Source organism: Saccopteryx leptura, chromosome 8 (assembly GCF_036850995.1).
Source record: "Saccopteryx leptura isolate mSacLep1 chromosome 8, mSacLep1_pri_phased_curated, whole genome shotgun sequence".
Taxonomy (NCBI): domain Eukaryota; kingdom Metazoa; phylum Chordata; class Mammalia; order Chiroptera; family Emballonuridae; genus Saccopteryx; species Saccopteryx leptura.
Window position 1 is genome coordinate 42970851 of NC_089510.1, and position 19899 is coordinate 42990749.

Consider the following 19899-nt stretch of genomic DNA (forward strand, 5'->3'; position numbering starts at 1 on the left):
ATTCTTGTACGTGTCTCGTCTGGGGTCGAACCCTGCAGCCTTGGCATGACAGAACAATGCTCTAACCTACTGAGCTGCTGGGACAGAGCCAATTATTTTCCTTTATGTTATGAGTGTTAGCTCCTCCCCCCTTTTTTTCTTTTTAGAAAGAGAGAAACAGGGAAAGAGAAGGGGAGGAGAGAGATGAGAAACATCAACTCGTAGTTGCTTCACTTTAGTTGTTTTATTGATTGTTCCTCATACGTGCCTTGATGTGGGGGGGGGCAGTGACCCCTGGCTCACAGTGACCCCTGGCTCTAGCCAGTGACCTTGGGCTCAAGCCAGCGACCTTGGGCTCAAGCCAGCAACTTTTTGGCTTCAAGCCAGTGACCTTTTGGCTCAAACCAGTGACCGTGGGATCATGTTGATGGCCCCGTGCTCAAGCTTATGAGCCCATGCTCTAGCCAGTGACCCCGGGCTCGATCTACTGTGCCACCACTAGTCAGGCTAGCTTTATTTTTTTAATTTAAATTTTATTTTTCAATTACAGTTTATGTTCAATATTATTTTGTCTTTGTTTCAGGTGTACAGCACAATGGTTAGACAATTATATACTTTACAAAGTGTTCCCCACCCCGATATTTCCAGTACCCACCTGGCACGAAAACAGTATCGACTACACTTCCTGTGCTGTACTTTACATCCCCATGACTGTGTTATAACTCACAATTTGCACTTCTTAATCCCTTCACCATTTCCACCCATTCCCCCAACCCCCTTCGCTCTGACAGCCATCAGTCTGTTCTCTGTGTCTATGAGTCAGTTTCTATTTTGTTTGTTCACTTATTTTGTTCTTTAGATTCCACATATAAGTGAAACCATATGGTATTTGTCTTTCTCTGACTGAACTATTTCACTTCACATAATACCCTTTAGTTCCATCCATGCTGTTGCAAATGGTAAGATTTTGTTCTTTTTTATTGGATTCAGCTCTTGAAGAGACCAATCAGCTTTATAATGTACAAGTTTATGACAATGGGCTCTTCCATCTTGTGATTCATCTTGATAGGAATTGACTAGAATTGTCACATATTCCAGTATGAACTTACTTTTCCTACTCATACAACTTCAGCCAGACAGTGCTTATGTAGCATTTGATTCATTGGAATAGAATACTGACAAACACTGCATCAGACCAAGGCAATTGCTTGAATCAGTGGAGGTACGGCTGTGTGTACACAACCGTGACAGCTACTGCTTCTATCACTTATTACACCTTCCAGAAGCTACTAGCCTAACAGAATGTGCAACAGCTTGTTGGATTTGTAACTGAGGCATCTGCTTTGAGATGATACCTTCTGATAATGGTACACCAGCCTTCAGACACAGTATATGCTAAATCAAAGAACGTTATATGTTGCTGACCCAATCAGTAGAAAACATAGATCTGGGAATCAATAAGTGGGAATGGAAATGCCCCTGACCCACTTGAAGCATTTTGTACTTCTTGTGCCTGCAGTTCTGGACTCTGTAGATTTGAGAGGTCTTTGTTGTTCTTCTTCTTTTTTTTTTTTTTATAATAATTTTATTTTTTTAATGGGGTGACATCAATAAATCAGGATACATATATTCAAAGATAACAAGTCCAGGTTATCTTGGCGTTCAGTTATGTTGCATACCCATCATCACCCAAAGTCAGATTGTCTTCTGTCACCTTCTATCTTGTTTTCTTTGTGCCCCTCCCCCTCCCCCTTTCCCTCTCCCATTCCCCCCTACCCCCCGTAACTACCACACTCTTATCAATGTCTCTTAGTTTCACTTTTATGTCCCACCTACGTATGGAATAATGCAGTTCCTGGTTTTTTCTGATTTACTTATTTCGCTTCGTATCATGTTATCAAGATCCCACCATCTTGCTGTAAATGTTCCGATGTCATCATTTCTTATGGCTGAGTAGTATTCCATAGTGTATATGTGCCACATCTTCTTTATCCAGTCATCTATTGATGGGCTTTTTGGTTGTTTCCATGTCCTGGCCACTGTGAACAATGCTGCAATAAACATGGGGCTGCATGTGTCTTTACGTATCAATGTTTCTGAGTTTTTGGGGTATATACCCAGTAGAGGGATTGGTGGGAATGTAAAGTAGTACAACCATTATGGAAGAAAGTATGGTGGTTCCTCAAAAAACTGAAAATAGAACTACCTTATGACCCAGCAATCCCTCTACTGGGTATATTCTTCTTCATTTTTTAAAAATAGCTTTATTGAGGCATACATTACATAGCATATAATTCACCTACATCAAGTGTATAACTCAATGATTTTTAGCATGTTTATCAAGTTGTACAGCCATCACAACAAACCGGTTTTAAAACATTTCTATCATCTAAGATCCTTATGCCCACTTACAGTTAATCCCCATTTCCACTCCCTGCCCCAGGCAACCATTAATCTACTTCCTGTCTCTACAGATTTGTCTTTTCTGGACATTTTATCTAATAGGAATTATATAATATGCAGTCTCCTGTGGCTTGCTTCTTTCACTTAGTGCAAGGTTTCCAAGATTTGTCCATGTCATATAGCATCCATCACTAGAGTGTTACTTTTCATTGTTTTTTTTTGTTTTGTCTTTTTTTATTTTTTTACTTTTCATTATTAAACAGTATTTTGTTATATGGCTACATTACATTTTGTCCATTCATTCACCAATTGATATTTGGGGTGTTTCCAACTTTTGACTATGATGAGTAATGCTGTAAAGAACATCAATGTGCAAGTCTTTGTGTGGATATCTGTCTTCATTTCTCTTGGATAGATGCCAAGGACCAGGATCACTGGCTGAGCTGGTAAATTTACGTTGAACTTTTTGAGACTGCCAAACCATTTTCCAAAGTGACTGAATTGATTTACATTCCCCTGAGTATTACCATTTCTCTGCATCCTCTCTACACCTGTTATTGTCTCTAATTATAAATGATGTTGAGCATCTTTTTTATGTGTTTATAACTAATTTTATATCTTCTTTAATAAAATGATCATTAAAATACTGCTTTTTAAATTTTTTGGATTAGAGTGTTTGCCTTCTTATTATTGAGTTGTAAGAGTTCTCTGTGTATTCTGGATACAAGACCTCTATCAGATACATGTTCTGAAAATATTTTGCAAGTCAGTCTGTTTCTAAATGGTGTCTTTCGATTTGGAAAGTTTTGAATTTTTGTAAGTTTCTATTTATCTTTCTTTTCTTTTATACAAGAAATCTTTGCCTACCCTAATATAAAATTTTTTCATTTATATTTCCTTTTAAAAGTAGTATTATTTGCCTGACCAGGCAGTGGTGCAGTGGATAGAGCATCGGACTGGGATGCGGAGGACCCAGGTTCGAGACCCCGAGGTCGCCAGCTTGAGTGCGGGCTCATCTGGTTTGAGCAAAGCTCACCAGCTTGGACCTAAGGTTGTTGGCTTGAGCAAGGGGTTACTCGGTCTGCTGTCAAGGCACATATGAGAAAGCAATCAATGAACAACTAAAGTGCCACAACAAAAAACTGATGATTGATGCTTCTCATCTCGCTTCATTCCTGTCTGTCTATTCCTCTGTCTGACTCTCTGTCTCTGTCTCTGTAAAAAAAAAAAAAAAAAAGAAAAAAAGTAGTATTGTTTAAATGCTTATATTTAATTATATGATTCATTTTGAGTTATTTTTTTTAAATATGGTGTGAGGTATGGGCCTAAATTCATGTTTTTGCATATAAATATCAAATTGTCCTAGCACCATTAATTTAAAAAACTCTCTTTTCCCCAACAGATTGCCTTTGTTGAAAATCAATTGACCACAAATATAAGAATTTGTTTCTAGACTTTTAATTTTGTTCTATTGATCTATATACATCTACATTTATTCAAACACCATATTGTCTTGACAATTGTAGCTTTAGAGTAAGTTTTGAAATAAGGAAGTAAATATTCTTCAACCTAGCTCTTTTCAAAAGTTATTTTGGTTATTCAGGATTTTTCATTTCCATTAAATTTTGCAATCTTCTTGTAATTTCCTGTGATAAAAGGTCTTTTATACTTTTGATAGGAATTGCCTTTACTATATAAATTAATTTGGAAAGAATTGTCATCTTAACAATATTGAACCTTTCAATTGAAGAAAATGGAAACTTTAGGTCCTTATTCTTTTTTATTTCTTTTTAAAATTATAACAATGTGTTAAGGTGAAGTTCACATAACATAAAATTAATCATTCTAAAATGAACAACTAAGTAGAATTTAGTACCTCCATCTATTCTGCAACCACTACCCTTATTTAGTTCCCAATATTATCATCACCCTAAAAAAATTGTGTACCCATTTAACAGTTATTCCCCATTTCCTGTCCTCCCACCCTTGGAAACCAGTGGACTTCTTTTTGTTTCTATGGATTTACCTATTCTAGATATTTTATATAAATGAAATGATACAATATGTGATCTTTTCTATCCGGCTTCTTATATTTAACATAATGTTTTTAAAGTCTGTCTGCTCTGTAGCATGTATCAGTACTTCATTTCTTTTTATGGTGGAATAATATTCATATAAATACACACACACATAATAAAACTAGTTTATCCATTCAGCTGTTGAAGTACATTTGGATTCTTTCCAAACTTGTGGCCAATATGAGTAGTGCTGCTGTGAACATTTCAATTCAAGTATTTGTTTGAATGCTTGTTTTCAATTCTTTGGGGGTTATACACACACACACACACACACACACACACACACACACTACTTCCATTAGTCTATTGAGGCCTCATATTTTTATATATATATCTGGATCATATAGTAATGCTTTGTTTACTTTCTGAGATAGAGATCCTATTTTTTTTTTACAGAGAGAGAGTCAGAGAGAGGGATAGACAGGGACAGACAGACAGGAATGGAGAGATGAGAAGCATCAATCATTAGTTTTTCGTTGTACATTGCAACACCTTAATTGTTCATTGATTGCTTTCTCATATGTGCCTTGACTTCTGGCCTTCAGCAGACCGAGTAACCCCTTGCTTGAGCCTGCAAGCTTGGGCTCAAGCTGGTGAGCTTTTTGCTCAAACCAGATGAGTCCGCGCTCAAGCTGGCAACCTCGGGGTCTCGAACCTGGGTTTTCCGCATCCCAGTCTGATGCTCTATCCCCTGCACCACCGCCCGGTCAGGCAGAGATCCTATTCTTAAAGGAAGAATATGTTCAATAGGGGATAAAAATCCCATTAAACTTTAAGTTATGACTCCCACCTAGCCAGTTGGAACTCTGTGCCAGGAGACCAACAGGCAAGTGATGGAGCATCCTGGCAAGGAAAACTGAAACCTGATCATCAGAAGAAGTTAGCGATGTTGTTACAGAATGGAGTCAGGGGAGAATATATTTGGTACCGGGATAGTATATTTATACGAAGTGACACTGAGGTGGGTAAGTGTGGTAGTCATGACCTGAGAAAGTCACCATGTCCCTCAGAGTCACTCAAGGAGCTAAACCACCTAGACAGTAGAATACTAACCGATAGTGAGAGGAATCTGAACTAGGTAATAGAAAGCAATGATGATAAAAGCTTTACCCTTGAGACCAGTTGCTGTGGCAGAGATTATAGTCCATCCCACTAACCTTCCATGGAAAGAGAAGCCAACTAGATTCCTGATGAAGCTGTTTCTAAAATTTAATATATGAAGGAAGTGGAACCACTTGGCATAAAGAGTGAATAATGGCCCACCATATATTCTGTGGCACATCACTAAGATCTCCTTTTAGGGTTGAGGAATTTGTTCTCCCAGTTGCTTAGGAAAGTTGACAGCTAAAAGCTTTCAACTGAGCAGAGCCTCCCTGACTACATCACAACTCTTTCCAGAGGTATCCTCTATCCAGTTATTGGCTGGAACCCTAAAGGCTCTATCCCTCCTCACCCCCCCAAAACTCCCTGTTGGATGGCTGAGTTTTTTGTGTGACTGCATCACAGTTCAACTCCTCGTTCTGCTGAATCCTACTTCATTCACATATAGGTAGGTGTTGATCTCTAAGGCATATTCCATTAAACTTAGCCATTTGGCATTTAAATCTCCTTAGGGTTTCGATATGAGCTCCAAGAGTCTATGTAATTTGAGTTGGATTATTAGAAACCAAATATTCCAATCATGTGGAAAAACAAGTCCATGGCACTCTGAACTGGTTAAACAGCATGTAGAAGATTGTAGTCTACTGAGGCCTCAGATTTTTAAAAGAAACACTATCAATGTGGCTACATCCAGAGGAAAGCGACCAAGATGGAGAGTGAGAGAAATGTTACTGTAGGTAGAGATATAGGGATTGAAACCTTAGAGAAATATTTGAATCCCACAAAGGCAGTCACTGAAAAGATGGAAGAGAGGTATCTGTGCTAAAGGACAGAATAGGGACCAAAAGGTGAATTTTATAAGAAGAAAGATTTTGGCTTAAAGGAGGGAGACCTTCTTTAAAGGAGAACCTGCCACATGTGTTGGGAAGAAGTGAGCCATCTCCTTAATCCAGCTGGGTGGGTGGTCATACATCAGTGTGTTAGAGAGAATTTCTATAATAACTAGGGGACTGAGATAAAGTCCCTTCAACTCTCAAATCCTATGATTATAAACTGATAATTGCAAGCTTTTTATAGGTCTTTAATATAGAATCTTATGGAATCTGCTCAAAGCACAATGCAAGAAAATTGTATCAGTTTTCTTCAAAGGGAAAAACACTGTTCTTCTACCTCAGTCAGTCTAGAGTGCTGATACGCCTCCTGTTCATTTGCTGTGAACAGGAAAAGGGTGCCCTTTTGGGAGTGTTCATTTGCTGAACACTCTGACTATTGATACAAATTCAACCAAGTATCATGTAGGGAATAAAAGATGAGAGAAAAATCACGATAGGCTCTCTTAGCTTTCCCCACCCCAATGAGTTTGCTGTTGAATTTCACCCTGTACCCCCTTTTAAGACACATAGAAGCAATTAAGGATTGCCTTTACATTTTTGATTTTTCAAGCATGTTTGTAGCTTTCTAGAACACAGAAAATGATTTATATCCCTCTAGAATAATTTTTAGCTTGTCTTATCTTAGTTTAAGAATCCAGACATCACTCATAAGAAAGTTGAACTCCAAAAAGTTTACAGATTTGACTCCGACCACTACAGGGACTATACACCCAGGCTGAAATCTGACCTCTTACATTCTGAATGACAATAGCTTTTGTACATTTCCTTAATCCATCAAGATCCAACCTCTCTTCTTCCAGACCGCTCTCACCGTATTTTAGGAATTGATTTGTGTCTCCCAAAATGATATATGAAAGTCCTAATCCCTGAAACCTGAAATGTGACCTTATTTTGAAAGAGTGCCTTTGCAGATGTAATCAAATGAAGATGAGGCCATATTGAATGAAGGTGGCACCCGATGCAGCGATTTATAAGAAGAGGAACACTTGGATACAGACACACAGACATCATGTGATGACGGAGGCAGAGTTTGGAGTTATGCTGCCGTAAACGCTGGCAATCACCAGAAGCCAGGAGGAAGCAGCCAGGGGTCTTCACCTACTCTCTTCAGAGAAAGCATGGCCCAGCCAACACCTTGAGTTTACACTTCTAGCTTCCGAAACTGTGAGAGAATAAGTTTCTGTTGTTTTAAACCACTCACTTTGTGGCCATTTGTGACAGGAACCTGGGGAAACTAACACACTATAACCGATAAACTTTTTTTTTTTCAGGCTGGGAGAGATGGAGTAAGAGGAACGGGTGTGTTAGGCTCAGACATCCTGAGAAACAAATGGAAAGTTTTGAGGAACAGATGTGTGCTGCTCCTCATTCCCCGGCTAGGAGAGAAACAGAGGCTCCAGAGTCACCTTCGCAAGTACATTTCAGCTACCAGCCTGGTGTTAGATCAGGCCATATTTGGGCACTTGGCTGTGTGAACAGGAAAAGGGTGCCCTTTGGGGAGTGTTCATTTGCTGAACACTGACTACAAATTCAACCAAGTATCATGTAGGGAATAAAAGATGAGAGAAAAATCAGATTTCAAGTGGGAGGCTGAAAAGACGGTGCCTGACAACTTGAGACAATTAGAGAGTCAGCAAAGAGAAAGAAAGGAGGGCTGTGAACCAGACGGGTCTGACAGAGATAGCTGTTTATGGGGAAAATAATACTACTACTAATATCAGTTATAATAATAATCTCTTACACAGGCTAGAGCTTTCTGGCTGACAGAACACTTCTCGTACGTGATGTTAAGTAAATTTTAAATGCTTTAGTGAGGAAGGGTAGGCCTTCAGGTCTCCCATTTCACTAATGAGGAATTGAACTTCATAGAGGTTAAAACACTTGCTCAAGGTCACTTGTCCATGCTAGCACTAGAATTGTAGCCCTTGGCCTATTTCTATCCATTGTCTTTCCTATAAGGTGGTTCAGCTCAGCTGCCTACCAGGGGCACATCCATCCTCAGAGGCCTGCAGCCACTTCTCTCGTCCTCCTCGTACCCAGCAGACTCTGCATGGAGCAGGAACATGATGCCCAATGATGGAGACCGGGTAATTAATTGAGGTGAGAGTGGGTGGAGCCCAAGGTCCCAGGTCCTGTGCTCAGCACAGACTCCCAGGTCCCGCCTCTGCCAGTGTGTGATGTTGAGCTGAGCTGACACCAGACAGCTCTGTGTCAGGAGGTAGCCATGGAAACTCACTCCCTTCCTGATAAGGAGAGAATTAGGTAGAAAAGAGGAATCGAGTTAATTGCCTGTCATCCCCTTTCTGCTCTCTGTGTGTTGATTTAAATTAAGCCTTTTCAGTTTCCTGATGTCTGCAGAGACTAAATGACCAAAGTGTAGGCCCGGGAGTCAGGACCTCCAGTAAACAGCCAATCCTGAGCGAGTATCTTAACCTTTTTGCTTCTTTGCTTAGTTCTGACTCACACATTCAGGAAAACAAATTTCTTTGCCTGAACTCCCTTGATTTCTGACCCAAGCTCTCTGAACTGGCTTAATTTTAACCATCTGTGGTTCTACATTCATTCAACTAGCCATCTCCCCTCTTGTAGAGAAAAGAAGAATTGAAATGGAATTCTGCATTTATTGAAATTCACTGTAGAAAGTAGTTAAGTAAGTCAGTGACGGTTGATCTCTGATGTAAGATGCCCACATGGAGGGAAGTGGAGGCAAGACCTAGAAGTCCTCTGTGGAAAGGTGCCAGCACCAGCTCCATTGGTGCCTGAGTGAAGCTGAAAGAGGTCTCTGAAGATGAGGCTCTTTCCTTTCCTGTCCTGTTCCTAGGACCCCTTTTCTATATCCAGATGGGCTTATTTGCAATTCCTTGCATGCTCCTTGCTTATTTCATCTTTAGCTTTTCAGAGGTTTTCTATGCCTGAAACACCTCTCCTACTTTTTAATGATGTCTCAACACTGACAATGCTTGTCTGGGAAGCTTGTCTGGGAAGTCTGGGACTTCCATACACCATGAATTCCCTGTACTATAGACAACAAGTGGGCCATCACCATGCACATAAATTCTGCCTCCCCCTGTGGACTACAAGCTTCTGAAGGCAAGGACCATAACTTCTTCAATCATATTTCCTAGTACCAAGCACTGTGCCTGGCACATAGAAGGCAATCAATCAACATTTATTGAATAAGAGATTGATTTAGTAAATGAATAATGAATGAAATTTTGGAGCACGGTGTCCTAAAAGAAGGAAATATTTATTGAAGGTCTCAAATTGAATGTTGATTGTAATTTGAATTTATATACTACAGTGTGTCCGTAAAGTCATGGTGCACTTTTGACTGGTCACAGGAAAGCAACAAAAGACGATAGAAATGTGAAATCTGCACCAGATAAAAGGAAAACTCTCCCAGTTTCATACCCATTCAGTGTAGTTCGATGTGGGCTCACGCACAGATTTTTTAGGGCTCCTTAGGTAGCTATCCCGTATAGCCTCTACAGACTCGTCACTGACTGATGGCCTACCAGAACGGGGTTTCTCCACCAAACTGCCGGTTTCCTTCAACTGCTTATCCCACTGAGTAATGTTATTCCTATGTGGTGGCGCTTCATTATAAACGCGAAGATATTCACATTGCACTTTGGTCATGGATTCGAATTTAGCAAGCCACAGAACACACTGAACTTTCCTCTGTACCATCCACATCTCAACTGGCGTGGCCGTGGGCTGCTCCGCTGTATACACGGTGTTACGTCATCATCTGCGCATGCGCACATGCTGCCACATCATCCTACAGAAACTAGGAGGGTTTTCCTTTTATTTGGTGCAGATTTCACATTTCTATTGTCTTTTGTTGCTTTCCTGTGACCGGTCAAAAGTGCACCATGACTTTACGGACACACCGTATTTGCATTTCACCCAAATAGTAGAGGCAGGTATGAGGCTACATTGGGCCCCAGACTTGTTTCTGCCCCAAGAACTCTGCTCTGCTTCATTCATGACAACATCTCTCCTGGGATTTTTGACCTTGCTGGCTCTGAGAGGAGCAAACTGCGGTGAGTGCTGGATCGTGTAGGAACTGCTGAGGTAGAGGAGGCAGAATTCAGGCTCCAGGGCTGAAGAGGCTGAAGTGAGGGCTTGGGATTCCCCAGGAGGCTCTTAATGGATGAGAAGGAAATTCTCTTAATAGACGCCGTCTAAAGATAAATGACCTCTCAGTTTATCGGGGAGGTGACAATACGACTTTCTCCTTCTATCTGTATGGAGTTCATAGCTTTTATAGGGCTCTTGGGGAAGAGCACTGAGTTAGGATTCAGCAGATTTGAGTGTTTGTCTGTCACTAACCAACAGTTTTCGGCCTCAGTTTCCTTTCCTGTAAATGAAGGAGAGGGTAACACCACATACTCTCTAAGGAATGGCCCGTGATTCTGTAAAAATAGATGATGGATTTCCCATGTGACTCTTTCGGAAACTGAACTTGGCAGAAGAGGGAGAGGAATGCCTTGGGCTGGTTCGTAGGAAAGCCTAGGGTGGAGGTGGATGGAGTAAAGTGAGATCTCCCAGGAGTCCTGTTTCATCTTTCTGTTCTCATCTGTCTTCCCACCCTTTACCTCTCTGGTGGGAGGAAGTGGTTAATTACATGAGCTTGGGAATCAGATAGAAATATATGTGAATCCCAGTTCCATAACTTACTGTGTGTGACTTGGGACAAGTTTACTAATACAAATGGAGTTTATATTTCAAAGGTTATCAATAAGGTTGAATAACTTGATGTAAGGAGAGGATACAAAGTATTTGCTATCATTCCTCACAGATATATTAATACTAATGCTGTTTATGTTTTTATCCTATAGCTGTGATTTTGACATAAAATTCTGTGATCTTTTGTGCTACTGTCCAACCTGTTTGTTGATTTTACATGGAAAAACCTAAGAATCATGTCCTTTTCCTTCTTTAGGTATTTAATTGCCTCAGTACCCAGTTCTGCTTGTACCATAAACCTCTTTAGATAAATGGCACAAGGTACAAGAACTGGTGGACAGAGAATTTCTTACTGAGTCACAATATAAACACTGTTATAGACAATAACATTTTAAAAATTCTGTCTTTAAAAGCATTCAGGAGTAACATAAACTCACCATGGGTAACTACTTCTTTTTTATACACTTAAAGGCTAGATCAGGGATCCTCAAACTTTTTACACAGGGGGCCAGTTCACTGTCCCTCAGACCGTTGGAGGGCCGGACTATAAAAAAAAACTATGAACAAATCCCTATGCACACTGCACATATCTTATTTTAAAGTAAAAAACAAAATGGGAACAAATACAATATTTAAAATAAAGAACAAGTAAATTTAAATCAACAAACTGACCAGTATTTCAATGGGAACTATGCTCCTCTCACTGACCACCAAGGAAAGAGGTGCCCCTTCCGAAGTGCAGCGGGGGCCAGATAAATGGCCTTAGGGGGCCACATGCAGCCCACGGGCTGTAGTTTGGGGACCCCTGGGCTAGATGAATGGCGAAAGGGAAGACTTGGATTCCTGTGAATTTCTTGTGCGTGTTGAAGTTTAGCAGCCTCACAGCAAGTATGTCAGCCTACGCACTAAGAGCTAACAGTAAATTTGTTGAAGTTCAGGATAATAACATTTCATAAATTATCCACAAATTATATGTTGATTCTGTAATCAGTAAGAAATAACTTTTTAAAGTGAAAATGTAAAGGAGGAAAATATTCAAATTCCTTCTAAATGCAATTTTAAATGACATTTACACATAATTTCTATATACATTTAATCTCATTTGTTGGAATGCTGACGTTTAGGATCTGGGCTAGGACTTTACAGAGATTGTCCGTGTGATGGCTGTGGACACTCCCTGCCTGGTGCTCTCGGTTCTGAGGTTCTCTGGCAGTCTAGGTGAGTCCCTGCCACCCTCAGACAAGGAAATTGGCAAACATAGGAGCAGGTGGTGGGCTCCTGGTGGGTAGGGCTCCTGGTTTTTTTATTGTCATGCATCCAGAATCTGGGAGGCAACAGACACTTTGGAGACACTTAATACTTAATGTGCTTTAGGGTCTGAATGTATTGGGTCTCTGTTAAGCAGGAGATAGAGTTTCCTGGGTAGGAACAGCTAAGAGCATTATGAAAAGGATAGCTAAGGCATGTTCTGAACCATAAGGTTCAGCTGATACTACAGTGGAAATTGTCATTCCTTTTACACTGAACATCCTTATCTGGAATTCCTCTGGAGTTGAGACTCTGAGAGTAAGGGAGTAGAATCAAAGGGGCTTCTTAGCTAGAACTAAACTACAGGGGTAGCGAGGTTTGAAATGAAGCCTAGGTCCCATATGGCACAATGTCTCCTTCAGGGTGAATGATGTCCCTCACCAAATGTAGCCAATCAGATTCTATGAAGAGGTAGCAGCATTGGCCTTGTTATTATATTTCAGGACACAACGAATAAAAGGAATGATCAAAAGGGGGTTGACTCACAAAAGTACAAGATGAGTCTGACAGAGATTTGAAGGAAGAGAACCCTGTCTGTTCTGCAAAATGGCTTACTGGCTGGGACTTCAAGGACTCCTGGCAAGTAGAGAATTATGAGATCTGTTAGTTTTTCTTTTACTGTAATGAGTCATGCCTCTGATGATGATTTGGTGTACAGGTAGAATCATGTTTTATTAGCTTCTTTCTGAATTATTGCTTATCACTCAGGGGCCCTCCAACCATTTGAAGATTGCCAAGATGAAGTCAGATTTTAGTTGGGGAGGTAGAACATTCTGTTTTGGAAGAAGCAGTTGGTTACACCTGCCACTCAGAGACATCCTGGCTCCAGCAGTCTTATTCCTACCACACGACAGAAGACACGCATAGTCTTCATGAGCAGGACCTGGACAGTGGCCCAACGGCATGGCAGCTAAAGGTCGACACAGGAAGTGCTCTCTCCTTTCCTTCAACAAGACAGGATCTTGATGAAGGCTTTGCGGAACTCAGCGTTGAAGGTGGTGTAGATCACAGGGTTGAGGGCGCTGTTCACGTAGCCCAGCCATGTGGTGGCTCTGTAGAGCACTGGAGACACGTGGCACGCTGAGCAGTGGGCATTGAGAACGTGGGTCAGAAAGAAGGGCAGCCAGCAGACAATGAAGGTCCCTAGGTTGCAAAGGAAGAGAAACACTGACTCATGCCTGTTTCCTTTATGCCAGCTACTGTGCCGGAAGTATTACATACCCATTTAATTTTTAAACCAACCTTATGAAGTAGGTGTGATTAGCCTTTATTTATTTATTTATTTACTTACTTATTTATTTATTTATTTATTCCTTGTGAGAAAACATCAAAATGTCTTTGATTCATCTTAGGCCTTTGTTTTTAAAATCAGTTTTCTAGTTTGATCTTTTCCTAGTTCTTTATTAGTTTTTTTCTACTTCTGAGTTTAAGCCCAATATTTACTTTACGTCTAGCCATCAAAACATGATCCCAGGTGCCAACAGGAAAAAGGACCTTAACGACACAATTGACAAATTCCTGTTGTTGAGGAGATTGCAGCTAGAGGTTCTCACAAAGTCCCCAAGGCATGAGAAGGTGAGGCTCGTTGGTGATGACGAAGAAGATGAATTACTGCCTTCACTAACTCTTGTGATAGTTGTGACATCAACTTTTTTTTTTTGTTTGTATTTTTCTGAAGTGAGAAGCAGGGAGGCAGAGAGACAGACTCTCGCGTGTGCCTGACCAGGATCCACCTAGCATGCCCACCAGGGGGCGATGCTTCGGCCATTTGGGGCATTGCTCTGTTGTGGCCGAGGCTATTCTAGTGCCTGAGGCAGAGGCCATGAAGCTGTCTTCAGCGTCGGGGCCAACTTAGCACCAGTGGAGCCTTGGCTGCGGGAGGGGAAGAGAGAAATAGAGAGAAAAGAGAGGGGGAAGGGTGGAGAAGCAGATGGGTGCTTCTCCTGTGTGCCCTGACTGGAAATCAAACTTCCACATACCAGGCCAACACTCTACCATTGAGCCAACTGGCCAAGGCCTCAATTTTTTAATTTAAAGAAATTAATATTTATTTAATAAGCTATATTTTTCTACTATGAAAACTATCTTTGATTTTAGACATTATGAAAAAATTGGGAAATATAGAAAAGTAGAAAGAAGAAAATTATCACCTGCTACTTAAAGTCAATCACTTTTGATATCTTGGTGTATTAATTTTCAGGTTTTTTTCTCTCTGTTTAAAATAATCTAGATGTTCTCTTACTACATAACCATAGTTTTTGCATATCTATTTTTTTACTTAATATTTTAGAAAAAGTAAGCATTTATTAAATATCCAGCATATGCCAGACCCTTTTACTTATTCATGATCTTACTTCTTATTTGATTTATTCATTAGTGTAAGTCCATGTGATAGACAACAAACAATAGATAAACTCAGCTCATTAGATTACATGTTGAGTTTCATATTTCATAAATTTTAGTATAAGTCTTATGATTTCCACCAGTTAACATTTATACACAAACCTTTTTGGTTGTATTATAAACATTTACTAATATTACAGTCATTGGATTTCCAATTTCTGTCAAAAATGGTTAGCTTAATCCTCTACCAGCTGAACTGAATTCAACCTAACCCAACTCAACCTAACCCAGCCCAGTTCTACCCAATCCAGACTCACCAAGCACAATGACCAGCATCTGTGTTGCCTTCTTCTCCCGAAGTGGCATTCCCCGAGGCTGCAAGGGTCCCAGTTTCAGGGATGTTGACAATCTGCCATTGCTGAGTTTTCGAACCTCTAAGCTGAGCTTGGGTGCCATGTTGGGGCTGAGGGAGTTCCGAGGGCTTCCCTCCCTTTTCAACTCTCCTTCCCCTTCTTGGAAGCCCGGTGGCTTGAAGGCAGTATCTTGACAGATGCTATAGTAACGCCTCAGTCCCATGTGTGCCCGGCCAGGGGAGAGGGGCTGCAGGTGTGACAAGAGAGGGTCCTGATATTTCTGGGGATATTGTTTATCTTCTGAATATTTCTGAAAGAAAAAAAGAAAGCGACGAAGGAAAGGGAATCTACCATCATAAAACCTGCAGAGGGCGCACTGGAGAGTAGTGGGACCATGGAAAGTTAAGGTAAATGAAATCTGTTTCTGACTTTACACTAAAAAGTATCTACCACAAAAATTAGGGGATCAGGGAACGTGTAGATCAGGGGTCCCCAAACTACGGCCCGTGGGCCGCATGCGGCCCCCGCTGCACTTTCGGAAGGGGCACCTCTTTCATTGGTGGTCAGTGAGAGGAGCATATTGACCCTCTCATTAGCCAGAAGCAGGCCCATAGTTCCCATTGAAATAGTGGTCAGTTTGTTGATTTAAATTTACTTGTTCTTTATTTTAAATATTGTATTTGTTACCATTTTGTTTTTTTACTTTAAAATAAGATATGTGCAGTGTGCATAGGGATTTTTTTATAGTTGTTTTTTATAGTCTGGCCCTCCAACGGTCTGAGGGACAGTGAACTGGCCCCCTGTGTAAAAAGTTTGGGGACCCCTGGTGTAGATACTCCACTACTTTCAGCCTTTTGTAAAGTGCATTTTCACCAATAAAATAAAAGTTAGTTTTGCATCTCATTTGCATAAGTGAACAACTTTCTTTGACTTGTCATTTGCTTTTCTGATGTTTTTGTTTAATAAAAAAAAAAATCAAGTGTTTCTTTTTTTTAATCGCTTCATATTGATTTTGAAATATCCCGTAATTTTGTGAGCAGTAAATAACATTTGAGAATCACAATGATCCCTTGAAGAGGATAATACAGGATTGTAGCCTGGCCTTTGAAAGTTAGAATAGCTTAGATATATAGAGGAACATGTTAAGTGACACCACAGAATAGAAGCAACAAAATCTGGAAGATGGTAAACTTTAAGACAAAATTCTCACTTTCAACAAATAAATTGCAATGACAATGATAACTTATCAGTTGCAAAATATAGGTCTTATTTGAATTTTGATTCAAGTAAATCAACTGTAAAAAGTTTATGAGTTGAGAAAATTTGTACATTTGATATTTAATGATATTAGGAAAATAAGGATATTATTAATTTGTTTAGTTTGATGTAGTATTGTGATTATGTGTTTTATAAAAGAGTTCATATTCTTTAAAGAGTATGACAGAAATGTATTTAGTTGAAATGCTATGATGTTTGGTATTTGCTTCATAACAGTCCAGTGGGAGTACACAAATGTGGATGGGAATGTAGACAAAACAAGATTGGCCATGAGTTGATAATTATTGAAGCTGATGGCTAATGAAAGGTTTGTTATATTTGTTTTTCTATGTTTTTATTCTTGAAGTGTTTCACAATAAAAAGTTTAAAAAATAAAGGAAAACCCAAGATTTTTATCTCAGTTTTTCTATTTAGTAGATGTATCCCTAGGCAAGTCAATTAAATGTCTCTAAGCCTCATTTGTAAAACAGAAAATAGATTGGGGAAAATGGCTTTGGGATGAGTAGACTCAAAGGAGAAAACTGAAGATATGTGGATATTTCTGATATTTGGGGTAGGGGGATATGTGTGTATGCTCAACATCTCAACATCTGAACTTCTTTCCATGTTTGAAGAGTCAGCACGGTTAGTCTGTGGAATCCCACAACTCCCATAGCTGAAGACCTAACAGCTGGATATTCACTCTCTCCCTCCTCCCCACCTGACATCCAGGACTCTGAATCATGAACCAAGCCCAGTCAATAGGAAATTCTCACCTAGGGCCTTGAGCTAGAGCACATAAAGCAGGGAGACTTCAGAATTCATCTAGAAGTGGTGGCTGTCAGTGTCCAGCCTCCTAGGTGTTCTTACCAGATTCTTTCTTAAAGCATGAACAGCATCTTCTAAAGCTATTCTTCATCCTTCTCATTGAGTTGAAGCGACTTGATATCCTTCTAGTAAATCCCTTTTTCTACATAATATAGTCAGCATCAGAAACCAAGAACCCTCACTATCTCTCCTTAGTTCAAGGACTCACAGTCTTTCAGATACACAGTGCTAGTACACTGTGCATACTCAGAAACATCGAATGAATCAATTCAAGGGACCTTCAAGATGACACAATATTTTAAAAATGTGCTCCACAGAGGTATCCATAGATTCTAGTATAATACATTTTTTAAAATTTGGATTTAATTTTGAAGGGGTTTTCTACTAATTAATATTAGCATATTGTGTTTTATCTCAATGAGTGTGGTTATGTTTATGATTGTTCTGGCATCTAGTGATTTACTAAAGTGATGGTATTTGACATCTAATGTGTTCTTTCTGAATGTAGGAGGCTGGGGACAGATTCTTGACAAAGCTTATGAAATCTCAGATTTGAGAACACTGACCTAGTGTACCTTGTCTCCATTTTACAGATGTGGAAATTCAGTCTTATAGAAGGAAAGTGATTCTTTTAATTAAGATTATATATTAGTGAGTGTATTTTTCAGCTCCGTGAATCCTACTAACTTCTGACACAACAAAACACTGAACTCCTTTGGGTCTGGCTGGCAGAGCTTCTACTCCCAGATGGCAGGACAGAACCCATTTTTGCACATTCCTGGCAATGCCAGACTCTTGGCTTTCTAATATCTCCTTAATTGTGTAAAAAGTTACCTGAGCACGATGATCTCTTTCTTCTCATAACCTCAAAGGCATTTAATACTTGGTGCTCAAGTGTCTTTAGCTCACGTTTCACAACCAAACAACCAAGTGGATATTCTAATATCCATTTTTTCTCCTTTTGTCCTTACAGCCTCCTCCAACCTTGAATCTGCTATAGGCAACTTTAACCTTTTATGTAGATATATAATACACATATATGTATCTTTTTATCATTTACAGCAAGAGTCTCTGATATACCAGATTTGTGTAAAAAGTGGTTAATTAATTATACAAAGATTGGACAATGTTCAGACCTTCCTCTTTATGGGCTTTGAAACTTCATTCTTAATATTTAATTGGCTGTGGAGTTCAGGGAGAGAAATACCGGTCTTACATTTAAGGCCTTCAGGCTCTATTTTGCACTTGGCACGCTTAGGGGACAGGGCTGGCTTGAACTGGAAGGACGAGAATCAGGGTGACCCTGAAATTATTTTTTCCCCATATTAAATAATAAATAGGGCACTTGACAGTCTTATATTAGCCTCCCGTTCTCTGATTTTTTTTTGCTCTGCTCATGTATGTTTCATCCATGCCCTGTTCCCTCTAATGCAGGTGACTCTGGGTGGCATCCTCACACCAAATCAAAGAGTCTTTGGCTCCAGTCATTGGGATCTCGTCCAACAGTCATATGCTTTCTGAATATCATTTGTTGATTTCCACTCTGAAGCTCAGATCAGTCAGGATCTCAGATCTGCTCTATATTACAGATAAGTGTGGGATGGGAGCTAGATTCCATTTGGGAATGAAAGTGGAATCAAGTCAAGCCAGCATCTTTGAGAAAAGGTCTCTTATTCTGTTTGGGGATTGTTGTTTTTTTGTTTGTTTGGTTTTTTTACAATTAAAACATGGTTCTCTTACCCTTTTCCCTGTGGCATCTGATGGAAATCTGGCCCTTAGTGAAAATTGCTGAACAGGGTGTAGCTGAAGACAGGAAGACTAGGGTGGGTTGAAGGAGAAATAATTGTGAGTTAAGCTCTTGCACAGCTGAGCCGTATAGATAACAATGCTTTAAATACAATAAATAAGTCATATTTGCACCCTTCAGTGCTGACCTCCTATTTCATGAGGATAAATATTATTGTTCTACCCAATCTTTAGGACTTCAACTTTGAGAGTTTGATGCTCACTCAGACTGATTCTAGACATCCAAACACTTTCAAGATCAAATTCCTGAGCACATTGATCTCCCTCTTCTCATAACCTCCAAGCCATTTGATATTTGAGTGGTCAATTGTCTTCACTTCACATTTGGTAAACATCTTATTCAGTTTGGGGTTTTTCATTAGCTTTGGGTGGAGGTCTACTTTATTTGCTTGATTAGAGTCTAAGCTCCATAAAGGCAGAGGCTGTGTAATATTCCTGCTGTCCCTTCCTTAGAAGATTGCAAGTGATTAGTGCTTATCCATTCATGCTTCAAGTACACTGTAGGTAAATTATGACAGTAGGCACTGGAATAAGCAGAATTTAATGCCTAAGAAATGGGAAGATCAATGCTGAGGGAACAACATTCCCTTTCGGAGCCTAAAAGGACCCCAAAACTGTTTCATCAGCATCACATTCTACCAGCTCATCAATCAATGCCTTGATACAGGGACAGATCTAGTAAGGAAAAGAAATTTTAAATCCTTACTAGATGGGTTCTTGGAATGAGTGACCTGGCCAAAATGTCAGTCTTGGGAACCTACCAGCAGTGCATGGTACAAGCATCACACTCAAACGTTAAACCCTGTGTGACGTCTGAACGTCTGGCTATTTGAGGACAATGAAAGACTTCGAAGGGAA

At 39.9% G+C, this 19899-nt stretch overlaps 1 protein-coding gene across 1 annotated transcript in view; it reads right to left on the reverse strand.

Moving 5' to 3' along the window:
• Positions 1 to 13400: 13400 nt before the first annotated feature.
• DRD3 (dopamine receptor D3) overlaps positions 13401 to 19899 on the reverse strand; it is a 60986-nt gene continuing 54487 nt past the window's right edge. Inside the window, exons 6-7 of the mRNA XM_066347365.1 lie at positions 15115 to 15397; positions 13401 to 13597 (exon numbers count right to left, since the gene is read on the reverse strand). Of these exons, the coding sequence (XP_066203462.1) occupies positions 13401 to 13597; positions 15115 to 15397 (480 nt within the window). The remainder of the gene's footprint in view (positions 13598 to 15114; positions 15398 to 19899) is intronic.